This window comes from Saccostrea echinata, unplaced genomic scaffold, assembly GCF_033153115.1.
Source record: "Saccostrea echinata isolate AGI-Se365-2 ecotype Australia unplaced genomic scaffold, CSIRO_AGI_Sech_v1 ptg000004l, whole genome shotgun sequence".
NCBI lineage: Eukaryota > Metazoa > Mollusca > Bivalvia > Ostreida > Ostreidae > Saccostrea > Saccostrea echinata.
In genome coordinates, this window is record NW_026889753.1 from 1,139,656 (window position 1) to 1,161,721 (window position 22,066).

The 22,066-nt window shown below is 32.3% G+C and overlaps 1 protein-coding gene and 1 long non-coding RNA gene across 2 annotated transcripts; one reads left to right on the forward strand and one right to left on the reverse strand.

Annotated features, from left to right (window-relative positions):
* The first annotated feature begins 1,302 nt into the window (after nucleotides 1-1,302).
* LOC133178956 (uncharacterized) lies at nucleotides 1,303-21,716 on the forward strand. Its single transcript, XM_061313614.1, has 7 exons — nucleotides 1,303-1,379; nucleotides 13,935-14,015; nucleotides 14,324-15,077; nucleotides 15,303-17,432; nucleotides 17,708-17,751; nucleotides 17,956-18,124; nucleotides 19,071-21,716. The coding sequence occupies exons 3-7, from the start codon at nucleotides 14,351-14,353 to the stop codon at nucleotides 19,388-19,390; spliced, it is 3,390 nt and encodes a 1,129-aa protein (XP_061169598.1). The 5' UTR covers nucleotides 1,303-1,379; nucleotides 13,935-14,015; nucleotides 14,324-14,350; the 3' UTR covers nucleotides 19,391-21,716.
* LOC133179363 (uncharacterized) lies at nucleotides 6,073-10,205 on the reverse strand. The gene is made up of 4 exons (XR_009720102.1): nucleotides 10,055-10,205; nucleotides 9,045-9,138; nucleotides 7,589-7,718; nucleotides 6,073-6,408 (listed from the first exon to the last, which is right to left on the reverse strand). It is a non-coding gene; the product is annotated as an uncharacterized LOC133179363 (long non-coding RNA).
* Nucleotides 21,717-22,066: the final 350 nt, after the last annotated feature.

The window sequence follows — 22,066 nt, forward strand, 5'->3', positions numbered from 1 at the left end:
TGAGGGGGGACTGTAAGTTAACTTCAGCTTCAAGTTGTTCTCTATACGTGGGGGTACCATCCGCCCCCTGGTTCCTATACAGGCCTCCATCATATTAAGCTATTGCACGGATCTACAGTGTATAACATCAGATCTATATTTCGTATACATGTTGACAGAATGGGCGAGCCTTCCTTATACTAGTACAGGAACGCTGGAAATAGCCTTACATAGGAATATCTGTTAAAAAAAAAATCCTGAGTATTTTTCCCTATCAAAGCCTCGGCTTAAAAAATATTATGCGCGATGAATAAAGTTTCCTTCCCTAAAAGAAGAAAGGATTGGAAGAATACATAAGAAAAATCAGAATATAATTATACACCCAATTTTATATGATTACATGTTCACTTGCATGTAGATCTGCAGGTTAATTGAGTCTTATTTGAAAGTGGCCAATTAAAGATGTCATTTCCTCTTCACAATATTAATTTAATTTGGGAAAATGTAAAAATATATCTGAAATGTTTACTTCAAGTTGTCACAGTACTTGAGTAAAAAGTGGTGTTTTCCGGATTCGTCTGTTTGATAATAGCGATTCTCGTCTCTGGCTCCACGACCCAATGGAAATCTGATAATTCATACGTTCAGACGTTTATAATGAAGATACCTTTTCTCCGATGCTAAATAATTACACATGTAAAAGGTAAATCTCTCTTTGGTTCCTTCTCTGTCGGAGTCTCTCTCTCTCTCTCTCTGGTAACATTTTAAACCTCTAACGTTGGTACATCTACTAGAAGCTGTCTAGATAAAAAAAAGTTGAACATGATAACTATAGTTATGACTTTCGTATTTCCAGCTATTATGCTAATATAAGAGCTGGTTATTAAAAAAATCGTCTTATTACTTGCATATAATTGCGTACACTTAATTTTATTTGTCTATTGTAATGAACAAATACGATTTTCAGTTCAATTAGCCTAGTTGCTGCATGCTAAAAAAAAATGAATAGCTACAGGAATATTTTACCTATGTACAGAAAATTGTTTTCAAAAGACAAACTTTCATAAAAAGTAAAATAATAATAAATAAATACCATTCTCCACAATAAGAATTAATAATCTTAATTTATTGGTGCTGTTTCTTATCCTCCCTTAAGAAAAATTCATGATCAAAGACGTTGATTATATGGAAAAGTATAGTATAATACATGAAAAACAAATTCATCGTTTAGAGGTAAAAACTCAGATGTTCGTTTTTATCCGATTTAAAAAGATTACTAATTCGGATCCGCATTAAATCACGATTTGATGTACAAACTTCCTGTTGCTGTGATGGAGCTTCTCACATAACATTATGATGCTGAATATCAACTGTTGATGTCCTTTGGACGAATAAGTATGGTTAGTATTGTCCATGTCGTTAATTAAATTTCAATGCGGAATAACGACAGGATACCAGGAAGTTGCAGGTATAACTTGGTCGTGGAAATTCCATCGGAGACTGAAGTTAATAATTATTGATCTTCAAGGAGGTTTTGTAGCCCAACACTTCATTAATATAAGACCTTTGGTTGGATGAAGTACAGATTATTGTTGATTTTGTTTAAAGGATTTTCAGTGTGTAAGGTTAGTTATTGTATTTATTGTATGTTTAAAGAGACGTCTTAAAATTTAAATTGAGAAAAGGGAAAGCAAGATTTTGTTTAACTTAAGTTCATTATTGTAGCCCAACAATTTAAGCAAAGATAGGGATTATATTCTTTCTTTATAGGAAAGATATCTGCTTTTTGTTAAAATTTCCGTGCTTTCAGATTAGGGGTGCACCGATACATCAACCTCACGATACATATCACGGTATTCAATAAACGATACGATACATATCACGATACATGACAATGTTAAGAAGTCTTCATATTTTTTTTAAACTTGACATGGTTATACCAAATTTTCATGTTTTTTGATAATACTTAAAATATCAATTTGTTAACTTGAATTGGATTGATAGGATCTTTGAGTTGTGACAATATTCTAAACCAATGACAAACATTTGCAGGGAACTGCGGGGACCTTTTCTCATAATCTTCCTTTTAAATTGGAATGAAAAAGGAAGATATTTATTCTTTTATTCCTTTTATTCATGTAGAAAACCATTTGTCATATTTCTCGTGTTAACACGTTTTAGTCAACAAGACAGCAAATTTTCATCGAAATACAAGCGTGATGAGATATCGTGTATTACTAAAGAATACGTTAAGATCTAAAGAATTTGTCACTTGTCTTAACATGTATAACTTTTAATCACATTAGGAATGAGATTAAGTCCTTCACCGTGTTAAATCTGAGGTCTTCAAGATGCTGGAGATGAGTTTAACTGCCGTTAAGGCATTATCGCTGACCTCATGTTTTGCGCGGAAGCCATTTTGAAATTGTAAACAAGAAAACAAAACAAACGGTCGAATAATTCTGGACCGATTGAACCGATCCGCGATATCAGTTAAGCGTACCGTGAATTGAACCGTTGAAAAATATACTGCGATATACCGTCAAACGGTTTATCGTTGCACTCTTATTTCAGATGGTGAGAAATAGACAGCTGATAGATAATAACGTACTACTGGTACTACTGTGTAGCATGCATGAAAAGTTTGTGAAAATAGAATGGACATGAAACTTGTGGCTTGCGACGATGGCACGAAAAGCTGCCTTTAGGGAATTTGGTTTATTTTTAAAAAGTCACCTGCCATTTCAAATGTAATCTTAATTAAATTTTTTTTTTAAAATATCAAGAAGTTGTAAGCATAACCATGATAACATTTCCAACTATTACATGTATAAAGAAATGAAAATTATTTTCTATTTCTATTTTTCCTGCAAAATCCCTTTGTTTATAGCAAAATTCATACATACGAGCCTCATAGAATGTATATTTGAAATCTATTGTTAATACATGTAATATAAAGCATATGAATCATAGAAATAATTTTCAATGGAGAATGTCAAAACTCAAATAGGCTCTCATATTTTAAACAATTTTCTACATAGGTTTTAAGATACTTCTTTAACAATTATCTGATTATTATATTATATTTCATTAGCACATGTCCATTATTTAGGAAAAATTTTCTTCTTTAATAACAAATCAGGATCAGAATTTAAAAGAAAAACAATATGTTTTTGTGTCGGTATAGTATATGTAACTAATATAAGATATATATGCATTGTAAAGCTTATTCCATCATGCAGCAACTAAAGTTTTTAGCTCCCATGGCCTTATAATTGAAACTGAGCATCATATTTGTAAATTAGTACTATTAAAAAGTATTAACTACTTAAGGTTTCACTTTAATTTTCATGAACATTAAAACTTCCTAAATATGATTATAAAGAATCTTAATAAAAAGAAACTAAATCCTTGAAAAGAAAGTAGCAAAACTTGTTTAAAATTGTTTGGTCTTGAGGACCTCTCGCACAAAAACTACAAAAAACAATCTATTCTAACCATTGTGCAAGATTGTGATGAGTTGCACTTATATTTGGGAGGTTTCACAGTAGGTAGCATCCCCAAGCAATATTAGATGATAAACTAATCTTAAGATAAGTGATACAAGTACATGTAGCTGTACAACCCATTGTGCTTCTGCATTTATAACCATGATCCATAATGTGTAACTTTGAGGGAGTGGTGTTACATGTACATACATAGTGATGAAGTAATGAAACTTATTAATGAAACTTATAGATTTCAGTTGGTTGCAACTTGTATGTCATTCTGCAATATAAACTAATTGTTGCAACTGGAAACTTTATAGGCATTAAAAAATGATTTTCTTTTGGAAGCAGAAGCTAGAGTCTTTATTATAATAATTGAGAAAATCAAAAGGATTTAAAAGTGTTAATATATATACATATATCTATACTTATAAATTAATAAATTTTGCAAATAAACTTCGAAACGGGTGCACCAGAGTTCTTACTTACTCCTCTAACAATACACTAGATAAAAGCTGATGTCCGTAAACTATATTTAGATTTCAATCGCATAGTAAGTATCGTACATTAAATTAAAAGTCTACTTTCATTTTCTATAAACAGCCATGAAATAGCTAAAACGTGAGTACGGTGGCGTTTCCGGTTGGCGGATCTAAGTTACTGGCAATTTTTAATGAAACTGACAACAAACAATCGTTTATTTATTGCATAAAACGTCATCACTGAATTATTCAATCAAAACTCGATTTAAATGATATAAAAGAAATAAGTTGTGATAACCGATTAAAAAGGGAAATGTGCAAAATATTTTCGTCATTCACCGATCTTTATATTGACGGAAGCTTCTAGATCATCATATAGCATCGAACCCGATATTAAGGATATGTGAACCTGAAATAAAAGTAATTGGAAAGTTAAAAAATAGGCACCGTTGCATAGAGGACAAGTCCCTTGTTCAAATAACAACAACTCTGATATATGTACATGAGTTGGTTTCCATGGCAACAGCCTCTGAACTTGCCCTTGTTTAAAAAGATTAAAGCTCTGAAGAAAAATCTACTGTAATTAATTAAAGATAAAAAAATCTCATAAATTATGATTAGAATTTAATTTTTTGCAGTTATCTTAAAGATTTATGAATGAGCATAATGTAGTAAAGCTTTTTTTATAGGTGTCATATTCAGAAAGCAGACAATCACAGTCTGAATTTCCTCTGTCCTCTTAAAAATTGACTATTTTTCCTTGACCTTGACTTCAAAAAAGGATATAAAATCACATTGGCTATAATTAAAAACTTAATTTCTAAATTCCTTTTTAAAGTAGTGTTATAGAGCTATGTAACAGAGGAAAAAAATTGGTATGTACATGAGTCAGAAAAAAAGATATGGTAATCTGAATTTTCTCTGACCTCTTTTAAAAAATTACTTCTGATGCATGATTATCTGTAATAAAGGCAATAAAAGGGAAACAAAATATAAGAAGAAATAGTTATTTGCAAATATATAAAAGGTCTGTGGACACCTTTTATTGATCTAAGCTTTTTTTCATAGCTATCATATTTAAATAGCTCACAATCACAGTCTGAATTTCCTCTGCACTCTTAAAATTTGACTATTTTTCCTTTACCTTGACTATAAAAAAGGATATAAAATCACATTGGCTATAATTAAAAACTTAATTTCTAAATTCCATTTTAAAGTAGTGTTATAGAGCTATGTAACAGAGGAAAAAAATTGGTATGTACATGAGTCAGAAAAAAAGATATGGTAATCCAAATTTTCTCTGATCACTTTTAAAAAATTACTTCTTATACATGATTATCTGTAATAAAGGCTATATAATGGAAACAAAATATAAGCAGAAGTAGATTTTTGCAAATATTTAAAACTTCTGTGGACAACTTTAGTGATCTAAGCTTTTTTTTCATAGCTATCATATATATATAGCTCACTATCACAGTCTGAATTTCCTCTGCCCTCTTTAAATTTGACTATATTTCCTTGCCCTTGACTACAAAAAAGGTTATAAAATCACACTGGGTATAATTGAATATTTTATTTTTCAACTTCATTTTAAAGAAGTGATATATAGCTATGTAACACAGGAAAAAAATTGGTATGTACATGAATTGGAAAAAAAGATATGGTAATCTGAATTTTCTCTAACTTTTTTTAAAAACTGAACAGATTCCTAAAGCACATTTATCTGTGTTGATGTATAAAAAATCAAACAAAAAATTTATTTTATTTGATTTTAAATATATTACTATCTTGAAATAAAACTAAAAATCATGCATATAAAGAAAATTATGAATCGGTCTTTAATAATTAAGATAATTATCACCCCGATTTCCTATTTTCCTTTAAACATTACTTTTTAATTCTGAATGAAGGCAGAAAAAATGAACAATAAATTCCCATTAAATATCTATACAAGGAACTTTTAACCATTGAATGTACAATGTATTAGAATATGGGACAAAAGGATCTAAATCCTATATAAAAGTAGTGTATTTTCATAATCTAATTCCCCAAAAATTGCAGTCCGAATTTCCTCTGTTTAAACTCACATTAAAACTTATAAGCATTATCTGATACAAATGACATATTTTTGCATAATCTAATTGGAAATAGTATCAAAATGTACAACATATAAAGATAACAATCACCAGTTTAAAATATCCCTGTTAAAAAGTTCGAGCAATAACTGTTAGTTCTGTTTATACAAAATGATTTCTTTAACCTTGACAAAAGTTTCTACACAGTTCTAGTAAAACTAGCTTCTATGACATAGTGAATCTTTTTTATCTTTCCTTTCCTTTTCAACTGCAAGCTTTTTTGGGCCACGAACTTTGTTGAAATATTAATAACTGCAGGTGAAGGTCTTTTGAAGTAAACATTTCAGTCTTTGGTGACAGAGGCAAAACAGTGTGATTCTTAGCCTGGAAAATAAAATCCATTTTAGTGTTAACCTTCAAATGATAAGTGGACATGGATATATAGAGGATATCTATATTGTGTGATTTGATATTTGCTTTATCCAATGAGTTGAATGGTGTATATTCGCGAGGCTTGCCAATATATTCCAACTACAACTTAACTGCTAGATCTATCATTTCCTATGATAGCAATTGTGTGGGTGGGTGTGTGTGTGTGTGTGTGTGTGGGGGGGGGGGGTAACATCCTTTATTGCTGTAGCCAGTACATTGATAAATTTTGACATTTCATTGAAGTGTAATTAGTTTTTTTCTCATTTTTAATGAACATTTTTGCTCATTAGCATTCATTTGATAACACAGAACTTTCACAATTAGAAGTTTCGATAAGTTTACATCTTGAAGTGAGGCCTAGGGATTGTGTCAAAACCGGAAGACGTGCTCTTGATAAAGCACATACCCGTGGATACAGCATAGGTTTATATTATGGGTATATATATATATATATATATATATATATATAGTATACAAGTAAAATTGTAAATACAGTCAAACCTCATTATCTCGAACTAGATGGGACTGAGAAAAAACTTTGAGATATCCGAGCATTCAAGATATAAGGGGTAAAAAAATTTAAGGATAAGTAGTTGGGACTTTCAAATCACTTCGACATATCCATGGTACTCGAGATATCAGTGTTCGAGATATCAAAGTTCAACTGTATATAATACCTATTTAAAATTTACTACATTACTATATAACATTTTAATAATTTGACACCTTTCAAGTTATTTATGAAATATGACTACTAGTCTAATGAGGCTTCAAAAAGTTATATTTTTAAAAATTCTATTATCATGCTAGCAAGTTAAACGAGGAACTTTTGATTTTGAGGGCAGATTTTGGAAATAATCTGACCTAGAAGATGTTAATAAAATAAAAAAATTCTTCTCCACTGGGAATATTTTTTTTCTTTTGTCTAATTTATTCCAGTGAAAATAAAATAATAATCTTGCTGTCATAATTTGTCTTTGGTGAGCTGGGAAATAAATATTTTGTCCTTTTTGAAGGCCAGAAAATATATTAACCCCCCCCCCCCCCCCCCCCCCCCACCACCACCACCATCAGAATTGAATGCATAGTGAACCCATTTTTTTTTATTTTAATAAAATTAATTTATTCCTACCTATTCCATTGGTTGCAACACAATAGAAATCTTTTAATGCATCTGGATCCATAGGAACATGCTGCTAAGAGTTGAATAAGGTGACAGATTTTGACTGCTGACCTACATTGTTCATATTCCTCCTTGATACCTGTACAAATAACAAATCAGTCACAAATATATTCAATTTACAAGTAAATTTTATAGATATTCTTTGAATATGTACAATCAATGTCAATTAGTTATTACCGGTAGTAAGTAAAAAACTTTAGCATAACAATGAAAAGTAAGTGCCAAGTTCCAAAGCAACTCATGTTACATGTACAGCTTTTATGATTTCAATCAATGTTAGCAAAACAAATTTGGTTGTTATTACTTCCCTTACAAAATTGAGGTCAATTTGTATGTTGAGTACAGACTTGTCGAAATTTTGAAATCACTGTCAGACATTTGGTCTGACAAAGTCAAATGTTCTGCTGGACCGGACGAAGTTTTGTCAGACCAGATATACGTACTTTATTTTGACGCTGAGAAAGTAAAATAAAAACTGCACTAAAATGCCGTTTATTATTTTCAACAGCCTTCAATCTCACAAGTTTCTTTTCTTAGAATAGAGAATCTTTAATCAGAGACATAAATTGCACGTTTTATGTCTTTGCTGTAACAAATTTAATCGACCATCATCACCACACGGCCATTTCTGCTGTTTCTGTGACTTTCACCTGCGCACCACAAACCCGATCTTTTTAAAATTTGCTTCACTCGAGATTTTTTTCAAACAGTCATTTGGACCGACATTTTCTTGAGAGTTATCGGTCCAGACAAATTTTTATCGGCCTTGCCAACAGGACCGACGAATTTCGACAAGTCTGTGAGTAATATGAGGTAACATAAGATATGCTCTATTACTATTTATTCAGTGCCAATATGGGCATAACTCATCAGAAAATAATGTAAATATAAGAAATGATTTTAATTTTTGAAAATTCATGAGGTACATGAACTACAACGCTTCACGCTGGCATATTTATCATGAAGCGCTAACGCGCTTCATGAAATATGCTGGCGTGAAGCGTCGTAGTTCATGTTCTCATGAATCTTCAAAAATTAAATTCATTTCTTAAATAAACAAGTACAAAAAGACATATGACACTTGTATATGTACATTGTATATATATATATATATATATATATATATATATATATATATATATTGTGGTAGGTGTATCAACATTATTATGACAATATATGCATCTTTAAAGCTTAATGCTTAAGAAGAGTATAAAAAAAAAAACTCGCTAGTTTTAACTTTAATATCTGCTTTTATAATTTCATAGAACAGTTACATCATTTAAAGCAGTATAATTATTTATTTGCTAAAATTTATTTTAGTAGAGATCCAAAGCCATATAGGTCTTGAAGTTAAATTGTTTGCAAATGATTGAATGGCAAAAGGATATTTAATGTTTAATCAGACCTTTGTTTGTCATAATGCCCAGCAATCTTCCATAATCTGTAATCTCACATTGTTTTGGGAATTATCTCTCTCTAAAACACCTTCCTTCCTTTATCTGAAATTGATATAATAATAAAAAGTGCTAATTATTATTTATTAAAATTTTCATACAATTCCAAAATTCTAAAAGAATTATGCAGCATATAAGCATCCATAACCAACAACAAAGACTAATGAATGAATGTGTAAAGTCACCACAGTGTTCAAGCTCACTCAAGAAAAGGAGTCCTGTTCTTTTGAAATAAGAATAAAATTGGTCAATTTGTTGTCTTAAAAAAATGTATGAACACTTTTTGATCAAGTCTTTTTTCCCCACATTACTTCATTTCTTAGGCTAAGTACATAACTCATCATTTTTTAATAAGTCATATCTTGTATTGCACAGACATACATCATACTGAATTGTTTTTCATCAAGTTTGTCACTTGGCTAGTGAAGTGTAATTTGATAGTTTGACTCTAGTAAACAAAAATTACAATGTTTATCTTAGAAATGTCACTTCAGACTATATTATAATTCCATATTCATAAATGAAGGAACATTTTGACCCCACTAAGAATTAAAAGACTTTAAAGCAACCCGAGAGGTAAATATTTTATGCAACTGTATATTTTCAAGTCTGAAAAACACAGGTACAAAATATTTGGCACCAAATACTATACTCAGAGGTCACTGATGTCATGCTAGATGTTTATTTTTCCCATCTTTTTGAATTTATGAGCGAGATATCTATATATATGTAACTGTATAGGAAAATTTGGCAGATTTCTGCAATTTTAAATTATAGCTTAAATTAAAAAGTTTAAACTGACGTGAATGATGTAAATCCCGGTTAGTAAGAAAATGAATGTCGATGGTGCTATAATGATATTAATTACAACGAAAGAATAAGTATATAAGGTGTGAAGTTAGGCCTATCATTCTGTTTCAGTGTTTGGTGCATGTTTATTCTGCTGTTTATTTTTACTAACCTGAAACTGAAAGCATGTAGTGCATCGTGATACTGTATTCAGAGGTGACATCGCTTGGGAAATTGTTGCACGAAACCTAACATCATCAATCTCTATATTTCTTGCCCAACTATAACCCTTTACTGGAATATATACTGTGTTTTCCGTGCAAATGTATCGTTGCGTCCCTCTCTACCGACATGGTGGCGCAAAACGGCAAGGGTATGTCGTAAATGCTCCGAGGTCGGAAGAACAAGCAAAAAGCAAAAATTTATGAAAAACATGCAATATTAATTTAATTTGACTTTATTTCACAAGGAATTCGGTGTTTACGATCCTTTAGAATAGTTTATTAGCAAAACCAAACGCTCTACGTATGATCACGACATTGACCTGATCTTCAGCAGTTCGAGTTGCGCGGTAGGTTCAAAATCGTCAGGTTCACATATCCTTAAGAAAAAAACGAGGCGATTATAGCTACATGACCATAAAAAAGCTTTTGTGTAAATGGTCATAATTGAAATAATGGTAAATCACTGATAACACCATAAGTTGTGAATATAATTATATATTGAAAGACTATTACATATACATGTATGTAGTAGGTTTTCCTAATAAATTTATCGGTAAAATTTGTATATATTCCCATCGTCGGTAACTCACGGGTGATTCACATCGACTCTCTCTATCATCACCCGTGTTTGAGGTAGCTTGTGGACTCAAAACCGTGGTTTGCGACGATGATATATTCCTTACTGAGAGCATCGTGGCAACGAACCCGAAGTACAATTTGTATTTCGTAATAAACTTGCTTACATGAAAAGAGAAAATTAATGAATAAGGTATTGTTCAAATACAATTAAAGATGTAAAATTTTGCGCTTTAATCAATGCACAGTTAATTTCTGAATACAATCTTTTATAGCTGCAATAATGTAGCCCTCTCCTTTTTTGAGAGGGGGGGGGGGGGCAGAGAGAGAAAGGCCAGAAAATATCAGATCAAATAAAAATCCGAGAGGACTACATTATTGCAGCTTAGTCTTTTGTATCAAATACTCAGCCTATTCATAGGGCGTTAAAAGCTAATTTTTACACAGGTACTTGGTTCTTGGTTTATAAATATGTATGTACCTTATTGATAGGTAAAAAGGTAAAGTACATTTTTACATATCAATAAGGTACAAACATATTTTTAAACCAAGACCCAAGTATCTGTGAATTTTTAACCCCCCCCCCCCCCCCAATCAATTTATTAGTAAAATGTGCATATTCGTTGCTTTTATCCTTGACGGAAATGAAATAAGAGCATCTGAAGTACAATATCCATAACATAGTATAACAGGTTTCACAATAAACGTCAATTAATGAAATTGCTATTTTTCAAGTTTAAAAAAAAAAAAATAATAAAACAAACACAAAAAACGGGGGGGGGGTAGGTAAATCTACTTCATGCGGGATTTTCAACAAAGTATTTGTTCCTGCTATAAGCCTGTAGGCTGTCAGTAAAAAACTACAATATATTTTTTGTCAGTAGTGGTATAAATTCAATTTCCCGCGCTTGCGCGGGATTTCATCTAGTATATATATATATATATATATATATATATATATATGTATATATATATATATATATATATATATATATATATATATATATATATATATATATATATATATATATACATTATATTAGTGAAGAATAAAGGGTAGTTTCTTTTAAAAGGCATACTATATAATAAGCATAGCATTTTAGCATTTAGGAAGTGGTGACAGACAAGAAACAGAAATGTTGACCAATAAGCAATGAACTACTTTTGAGGTTTTTGAAGACTTCATCTGTTTCAAAAATTTAACGATGCCCAATCAGGTGCAGATCCAAGATTTTTTTCGGGGTGGGGTAGGGGGGGGGGGGGGTGGGGGTCCACCCCAGTCAAAAAATTTCCAGCCCAGAAATTTCTTGACAAGCAAAAAAAGGTGTTAGTGGGGTCCAAAGTCATTTTTTATTCACTACAGTATATACATTTAATAACTGCAAATTCCGGGGGGGGGGGGGGACCCCTGATCCCCCTCTAGATCTGTGCATGCACATTGATTTGAAGATCTATACATAAACCATATTACCCATCAACTACATCAAAATGATTGAGTGTTTTTCCATCAACTATGTCAAGATGAGTGTTAAAGCACATGACATAACTAAACTTTATTAGGCAATAGCAGTGCTACTAAGTAGACTACTGTCTGGTGTAACATAAGTATCAAGAATATAAGTGTACACTGAATATGTGCATGCAAGTATATCTGACTAACCAAATGAAAACAAAGATTGATTAAGTACTTCGTTTGAAGGAAGTCCACTTACCCCTTGTTGATGGAGTTAATCACAATATTATTATACACTCCTTTGATCATGTTGATTTTAGTAAAGAAATCTGATCCTTGTTATATAAAGATGTAGTGTTTTGAGTATAAAAGTTCATTGTGTAAGTCTAGACACAGTTTTCTCTTCATTCATCCTTTTTTTTTAGTCAGACACTATATTTTTCATGAACTGAGCAATTTTTTGTAACAAGTCTCTGCCATTTTCCTACAGAAGCAATGATAAGTTTAGATCCCTTTATAAATAAGAGAGACTAGGGTATTAAAACTTGCAAGTGTTTTGTGTCCAACTTATGCAGGTTCTTCAGGTTTTATAATTAAATGCTTCATTATGAATACAAGGATTCTTGAAGATTACCCAAGTAATACAGCTACTTAAAGTATTGATTTATAAAATATTTTCTAGATTTTAAGGTAAATATTTTTTTTTTTTTTTATAAAAATGCTTATGTGGCAATATAAAGATATTGTTACGGTCAGATGGCATCCTCCTCAATATAAATATTAAAATTTTTTGTTCTATAATAAATATTTTAGGGTCAGACAACAATGATGAATAGTTTTTACACATTTTGAAAAAAGTTTGGAAATCACAAGATAATGATATTTATGAATATTTTTATATATATTATGAAGAGATACAAAACAGATATTCGAGGAACATGTCATCAGCCTTAAGCCTTTTGACTGACTGGATTTTTACATGAAGGAAGTCCTTATTGTCTTCTCATGGTTTTTACTCATGAACAAGGAAGTATCTTTAAGTAGCAGAGTATTTTTAAATCTCAGTCTTGAACTCATGTCTCGTTTTAATGTTATTATTGGGGAAACAGTTTTATAAGGTTCTTATTTTTCTAAATTTACTTTCCCACAAAAATATATATTTTTCTGTGAATTGAGAGGTAGGTGAGTCATGGTTATTTTTGTAGAATGAGGAAATGTATCATTCTGTGACGTACACTGTATCATGTTGAAAAATGATGTACTGATCTCAAGTAAAATTGGTATTGAGTACATATTTAATAAAATGAATATGAAACAAGAAATGTTTGTAAACTTAAGGAAACATTGGTGTGGCAAATCACAATCACACGGAAATCTTCTTTATAATTTATTATGGTCATATTGGTGTATTAAAGGCAAATAACAAATCCACAATTAAGGGTTAACAATCTCGATACCACATTGGGTAAGATATTCAAAATGTTTTCTGGTATAGTACTTAGTGAGAAATACTTAATTTTATTATTTCACAAAAAATGTCACTTATATACTATGACAAAAAAAATCTAGAAATAGAAACTTGTGTAAAATTTAAAGTAACATGTAAAATATTCTAGATTATTTGATATTACTAAACTTATGGAAATTTCAAGAAATTGCGACTGTTGGCAACAATTGTGCGACAAAATTTTACTATTATGTAGTAGCAGTGATCGTAAGGATCATAAAGGATGGCACCTGGTAATTCAGAATAAATATTTACCTTATCTTAATAAGTAGGCAAATTTTGGTCTTTTCAGGGGAAACATGATCCAGTTCTAACAATGGACAGAAAAGATTTAGCAATGGCAGCCATTATGCAGTGTCTCCAACAATTTCTGGTGTGTATCTTAGAGCTGTTCATTTCTATTTAGTCATAACCTAAAGTAATATGGTGTCATTATTTTCTAAATTTCTTGTGTGTTTAATGTATAACAGTTAAATAGCATGTTTTTTTGGTCTAGTTTAACATTCCGATCTTACAATTTTTTTTAGTAAACAGTACCAATATTTTAAAACACTTTTGTTAGTGGAATTTGAATGCACTTTGTGCATTCATTAAGCATGAATATTACTTTCCTGATTTTCTGTGAGCATATAAATTGAAATCAAAATGCAGATACATGTATGAATACTTTATCTTCTGCAGGTATCGCCGTATTAATTGGTTGTGAGAATGGCAAGTGGACAAAGTCCAAAATCTGCCACCCTTCCTCCCAGAACTCAGCCCCCAAAGTCTGGTAACCATAGAAACAAATTGTCTTCTCCATCTTTCAATAGAAGTTTATTTGGACGGCTTGTGCAGAAGTTACGATTCCGTAACCGTGATAATGATACTGAGCACCCAGACTCACAGAATGTTGAGGGGTTGTATTTTAAGCGGAAAATGTCCCCTGAGCACAAGGACACCCCCAGTCAGGGTCCGTTTGCTAGAGTAGATGTGAGGAGGAGCCAGTCTGACAGAAGCTACCAGAAACCTGTAGAAATGCGGAAGAAAAATGGGGCATTCCCAAAACTCAGGCGTTCAAGGCATTCTAAAGATGTAGCAGAAGTCTTGTCTCCCCCAGACAAGAAACCCTTAGCATCAGATATAGAAGTGACTAATGATTTCATTATATCTGATGAGGCAGGGGTGGACTTAGATGAGGGAAATAAAATAGAACCAATATCTCCAGAAGACATGGATCCAGGGTATGAAACTCTGGACGAGGTACGAGAGAAAATGAAGAATTTAAAACTGAAGAAGTTGAAGGAGGAGGAGGCAGAGATTCTTGCTCCCACTCAAGTACAGCACCACCGACGTTCACAGTCCACAGGGGGTCAGGAGGAGGTACACTGGAGGGAGAGTAATGAATTCAAAATTAATCCCAGGGAAAAACTAGGCAAGAATTCCAGTCACACAGGTAAACTTTGTAATATGGCCATTCAATGAATTAGTAAAGAAACTATCTTTGAAAAAAAAATATATGTGAAAATTGTGTAATGTATTTATTTATTACATTGTCTCTTTTATTGGTAAAGAATGAAAAATTGTCATAAATTAATGATCATAAATTCCTATTTTTATGATATATACTGGTATGTGGATTTCTTAACATGAGAAATTGAAATTTTTTTTAACATTTTAGATGTGAATAGGCCAAGCAGTCAAAATTTTGATATGAAGAATCGTCTTCTGCCGAGCTTTACTTCCAACCTTTTATCTGTGCGTTCAGGAAGTTGTCCTCTCCAAAATGAAAACTCTCTACAGACAGGGATAAAAAGTTCTCAAAACAAGTCAGAGAATTGTATTTCTCAAGGAGGAGTCATCTGGAAAGAAACTGAAGATGTGTATGCTAACCCTTCCATTGTCCACAACAAAACAAAAAATGTGGAAAACCCCTTCAAGGAACCACTGAGGTCTGGTAGTGTTGTAAACAGGGAAGAAAGTGTAGATAGAGAACCACCTCCCTTGCCAGAAAGACAGTATAGTGTTCAGAATCTTGAGGACATAAACACTGAAGAACCTCCAAGTAATGAGGACCCTGTTTCTTCTGAATGTCCTCGTACTGAGGACAGCATACCTCCGGAGGCAGACACAGAACAAGTACCTCAGGAAGTGAGACTCGATCCTCTGGATGAGGATGATGAGACAAATGGGTATTCAACTTGTGGTTCCTCACTAGTTCTTTTACAGAGGAGGGAGAGGATTTATGAGGAGATCAAAGATCAGGACATTAAAACTTCACAGTGTTCTTGTGAAGAGGACAAAATGTGTTCAGTGCCATATCAATCTTACATAAAGAAAGAGAGACCTTATGAAGAGGTTAAAGATCTGCAGATAGATAGTGGATTTCATAATTCTTCTTCTGGATCTGACTTGTTTGCTCAAGTTATGCATCATTTTGACTCTTTATCAGAGAATGTGTCATCAGCAGGTCCTTGTGAAATTTCTACGGAAGACTTAGACATGGATTGTGGTAATGTTGGTGAGAAAATGAATATTCCAAATGGGAGCTGTAATACAAACAGTGCTAGGACAGACAGTGCTATAACTGACTTAAGCATATCCTCAGACCACTTAGTCTCAAATCTTACATCTTTTACATCATCTGCAGAGCAGGCAGACTCTGTTAAATGGAAATCAGAGAAACAAAAAATAAAGGACAAATCGGATCTGGTTTGCAGCCAGTCTCAGTCAAATTCCACAGTGTTAGAGTCATATGAAACTGAAAATCTATGTGCTAAGCCATTAAACGATGATTTAACTAACCACCAGTTTTCCTTTGAAAATCAATCCCCTATGGCAACATCATATGAGGATGATGCAGACCTTGTGTTGGAAAGTTTAGAAAGTCAAACCATTCCCTCTGGCGTGTCCTCCATTGAGAATTTACTGGATTATGAAAGAAACATGGAGGACAGCACTGCAAAACTGAAGGATTCAGAGAGTTGTTTTCAGATGGGTAGTTCACATGTGAATAACTGGGAGGAGATACCATACGCTGATGCTAATAATCTGAAACTTACAGACATACCTCGGACGATGCTAGATGATGGCACTCACTCTGATTGTAATGACTCTAATCGAGAAAGTTTAACTGGGAGTTTGATCATAACAGAAGCAGATTTGGCTTGTGATCAAAATAGTGCTAAACAGACAGAGACAACTGATCAGTCAGATGTAAAAACTAGTGCTGAAGTAGTTATAGTAGATAAGCCAGAATTACCTACAGTAATAAGTGCAATGGGAGGTGATCCAGAGGAGGGCATGCAGGATATTCCGGACGAAGAGACAGAAGTGAAAAGGAGGTCCAAAGGACTCCCATTTAAAACCATTCCTTCATTTTATTACGACGAAGAGCCTGTTCACATGAGTCTTGCAGAATTAGGTATGAAAGAACACTATAGCAAGCACAGTAGAGAGAGAGAAAAACAGAAGAAGAAGCAGAAAGAAGGAAAGTCTTCTAGTACCAGACAAAAGAGTGCAGAAAGTTCATCTCAGGTCAAGGTCAGTGGCTCATCTAGGGTCAAAGTTAGAGACAGCAGTCTCAGACAAACACCTGTTCACAAAAACCCAGCAGCCAGAAGGACTTATCCTATGGGAATGGCAAAATCTCTTGAAACTGAAAAGGTGCACAAGGACCCAATTGAGACCAAGTTGAGTAGATCTGCAACATCAGGTGAAAAACCATTAAGAGATGCCAAGGCCAAGTCCAGCGTTGTGGAACCTATCACACTGCCCGAGATACCTGCATTCAACCAGAACTCTGATATTAGTAAGTTTATGTAGTGATCTTTGTGATTATCTCTAATTGGAAAGGGGGAGGGGTGCAGTTACACACTTCGTCTATGTATTGTAATAGTATTTTATAAATAAACCAGGTGTTAATTGTTACCGTATTCATCAAATGATGCGGTGAGAGTAGACACAACTTTTCAATAACTTTTTGAAATAATTTTATAAGTTGAATTAAGCAATATATCTCATACTTTGAGCATAATTCATTAAAGTGTAGAAAATTCTTTTTTTTTTCTGTGAATTTATTTACAGGATGCAGACAAGATTTTTTTGAGAGCATGAAACAGCTAAAAGATGTAAGTATTTATCATAATTATGTTTAGATTTCTATTCCTTAATATTCATAATTCTTAAAGAAGGTATTGTCTGTTATACCTCTTTGAATTTTCTCCTGTCAGAATTTAAAGTAAATACTGCTTAATTTAGAGCAACATAAGATGTTGATAGTGCATGGGAGTACATGTATATTATGTATTTCACATGAATGATATTGTTTACAGTGTGGTTGGTACTGGGGGCCGCTGAGTTGGGACGAGGCAGAAATCAAACTTATGAGTAAACCAGATGGCTCTTTTCTGGTTAGGGACAGCTCAGATGAGAGATACATCCTAAGTCTGTCATTCAACATGAATGGTCATGTCCACCATACTAGGATAGAGCATCATAAAGGTAGGTAGTTTTGGGGTTTTGATTTTCAATGTACCAGGACAGAATGAGGTATGGAGGGAAACAAAAATCATAATAGGAGTAAAATTTTAAATAGTTATTAACTGAATTGAAATTAAGGTCACTTTAATATAATGTAAAGTAGTATACTATATAACTGGGTTTTTTTTTCTACGTATTGCAATTTTTGCAAAAATATGTCAAAACACTGTTACATGTATTTTTAATTTGCATAGTCCTATTTTTGTGATTGTCTCAATGGATTAATAATTTTCTATGTAGTCTTTACAGTACACAATGGGTGACACTTTTATGTGAATTTAATATTTTGTGATCTAAAATCACTAGCAAAGAAAGGAAAAAGTGGTTCATGGGAAAATAAACTGTTATATCATATATACTGTAACACAATTTTTTCAATAGAAGTCATTAAAAAAATAATTTTTTTCAATAGAAGTCATTAAAAAAATAATTGTGCTTAACATATTTGGGAATATATCTAACACCCTTTTTATAGGGCACTGATGTTGTTAACTCACCTGAGCGGATGGTACAAGTGAGCTTTTCTGATCACATTTTGTCCGGCATCTGTCTGTCTAGCTGTCTGTCTGTCTGTAAACTTTCAACATTTTCGACTTCTTCTCAGGAGCCATTAGGCCAATTTCAACCAAACTTGCCACAAAGTATTCTTGGGTGAAGGGGAATCAGGTTTGTTCAATTGAAAAGCCACACTTTCTTCCAAGGGGAGTTAATTACATATTAGTGAAACATTAATGTATATTTTAAGAATCTCCTTCTCAAGAACCACTGGGCCAGGAAGTATGAAACTTAAATGGAAGCATCCTTAGGTAGTGAAGATTCAAGTTTGTTCAAATCATCCGTACAGTACAGTAGACTCTTTTATCATGAAAGTTTTTTTTCTCATTTTTGTAATATTTTTTCTTTGCAGGTAAATTCAGCTTTTGGTCACAGCCTGATTCATTAGGAAAATCAACCATTAAAGATTTTATTGAACAGTGTGTTAGAAATTCCCGCAATGGACAGTTTCTATATTTCATTCGACCTTCTGGTCCTGGGGCGCCACCTATGCCAGTTCATCTCCTTCACCCCGTATCTCGATTCCGACAGATGCAGTCACTGCAGCACATGTGTCGTTTCCAAATCCTACAGATTGTACGACGAGACCACATTGATCGACTGCCCATTCCCACACGTATTAAGGACTACCTCCGAGAATCCCAATATTACGTAGAATACTTAGAGGATTGAGGGGGAAATTTTTTCTACAAATTTATTTGTGATTAAATCAACCAAATTAATTGTGATTCATCAACCAAATTATTTTTTTTGTGTTTTCTGTCTGTGATGTGATAGTGATGTTTTGTGCTTTTGATTTACAAAATCATGTGACAATTTTATATTTACTTTTGAATATCTTTTATGTTCACTTTCAAAAACATTTTTAATTGAGCTTATAACAATTTTTAAAAGCAGGATTGATAGTTTTTTGTTTGTAGTATTGATATGGGCGTCAAACTTTTAATTGCTTCATGGTAACTTTTACAACCATAGCACATATACATGTACATGTATGTTATTATGCAGAGCAATATTGTGCAGTGTAACCCGTTTTGTTTTTTCTGAAGCAGTACCATAAATTCAGATGTCTGTAATCTGTATTGTATGTACCTTTTGTGAACTACCTCAGTTCAGGCACGGATCCAGGATTTTGATGTTAGAAGTAGTGCTATTAGATGGCGATGGGACTAGGTACTACCAGGGTCCTCAATGGATCAAGGGCAGTGTTGGGTGAGGGTCCTGGGGGTAAGGCCCTTGTAAGCTCCCTAGAATGAGCAATTAGAGAATATTTTTGACACATGAAAGACTGTAATTTTACCTTTATTACATAGATGTATGACAGGGAAAAATATATCTGAAATTTTGGCTTTTTGTTTTTAGTTCAGGTGCTTGCCGGGAGCACCTCTGCCAGAATCCACGCCTGCAGTTACTCATAATACAATTTTCAACCAAATTTCCACTCAGTATGCAATCACAATTCACTTCTGGCACTCAGTGCTGATATTATTAAAATGGTTTTTTTTTTATATAACAAAACACAGATTTTCAGGTGACTTACTAGTAGTATTTTATAAGGGACTCTGATTTTTTTTAAAATATGAAAAGAAGGTATGCTTAATGATTTGAGGTAGATTACCTTTAATTTAAGTATTTTAATGAAATAAAATCAAGCGCTTGTAAGTAGCTTCAGATTAATTTTTACCTGATAGACCATATTTTCCATATAGAATCATTAATCAAAAATAATTTCATCTAAAATGTAAAATCTGTTAAAAAAAAAAATCATGTTACATTTGCTTTAGAGCACACAGCTGCTAAATGAAAAAAAATATTTTTCATGTTTAGATGTTGTTTGGTGCTACGATGGAAAGGAATAATATTTGCTGATAACTTTGTCTCAATATTTTATATTTTTGAGTTGCATTTCATTGTATTTCGTTCAGATGAAAAAAAAACCCCATAAAGTCTCACATTTGTACTATTGTTTTTTTCTTAGGAGATGTAGTCATAATTCTGAATTAAAGGGATTAATTCTCATACATTATTGTCAAAAGAAAATTAATAAATGCTGTACAATGTACTAATACATATATACATGTATATTAAGTGACACGATTTTTAATAATATAGCTGGTAATAAACATGTATACTGGGGTTTGTATGATATTAATATTAAATTCCATTATGAGATAATTATTAGGTTAATCACATAAAATAATTCATTAGTTACGTTGCATAGTATCAATTGCTTCTTTTTTTTTTTATCTGATATTTTGATCAGTACACATGTATTGAAATTAAAGCAAACTTTCATTTTGAGAAATTTATTAGAAGGATTTTTTTTTTAAAATTACAAATGTACATGTATGATTTGCTGGATCAGTTTTTAAGATCACTAGTTAGGAAAGCTCTTTTGTCAACCTATACTCATGTTATTCATGAAAGGTATTTTGTGAAACCAGATGTAAAAAGAATAGATGTAAAATATTTGAAAAATCTAATATTTAGTTAAATTTAACTTAGGATCTTTTTATCATTTGAAAGGCAGCATTCCAATATTCATTTTAAAGTTTTGAATTTCTTTTCAGTCAGCTGCTTGAAAGATTTAAGTAACTTTATTTTTGTGTCACTTTGATTTAAATATAAAATTCCACAGAAAATGCAGAACTGCAGATATTAACTAAAATAAAAGATGTTGCTTTTACATTCAGACTTTTAAGTGTGTTGGGGGGAAAAAATCAATGCATTCTCTCTATATAAAGGGATAGGCTGGACTGACAGCTTCAAGTTGCATTTTAAGTTTTTCAAATTGAAGTTTTTGATGTTATATTTATGAAAGGTGCATACCTGTTATATTTGTGCTGCATGGTTTTTTTGTACCAAATTTTGTTGTTGTACCTGTGAACCTGTTGTTGATTTCCGTCTTGACATTGGAATTAGATTCCTTTTAATTGTTTATCCTGTCATGTCATGTCTAAAAAATAAATACATGTCAATGTATTAAGGACCCTACAAAGTGTTTACTTTCTTTGTTACAAGATTCAGGTGAGCTGTTACTATCCGTTTCCTCTATCTTCATGCTTCAATCTTTCTACATTTGGAGTCTGAGAAAAATTTTTAAGTTTGTATCCTGAAATAGCAGAACCAATTCTGATACATAACATCTAGAGGTTCTGTGAGCACACAGCTCACAAAATGATGTCTCCCAATGCATATGAGTATACATGTAATAGCAAAGTTGATTTTTTGCTATGGAAAACGCTAAATATATGTCCAATCAAAACATAAAAAAGGAGGTGCACAATTGCACTATGTAATAAAGAATCTGTGAAAGTTTCATTAAATTCCATTCAGTGGTATACAAGA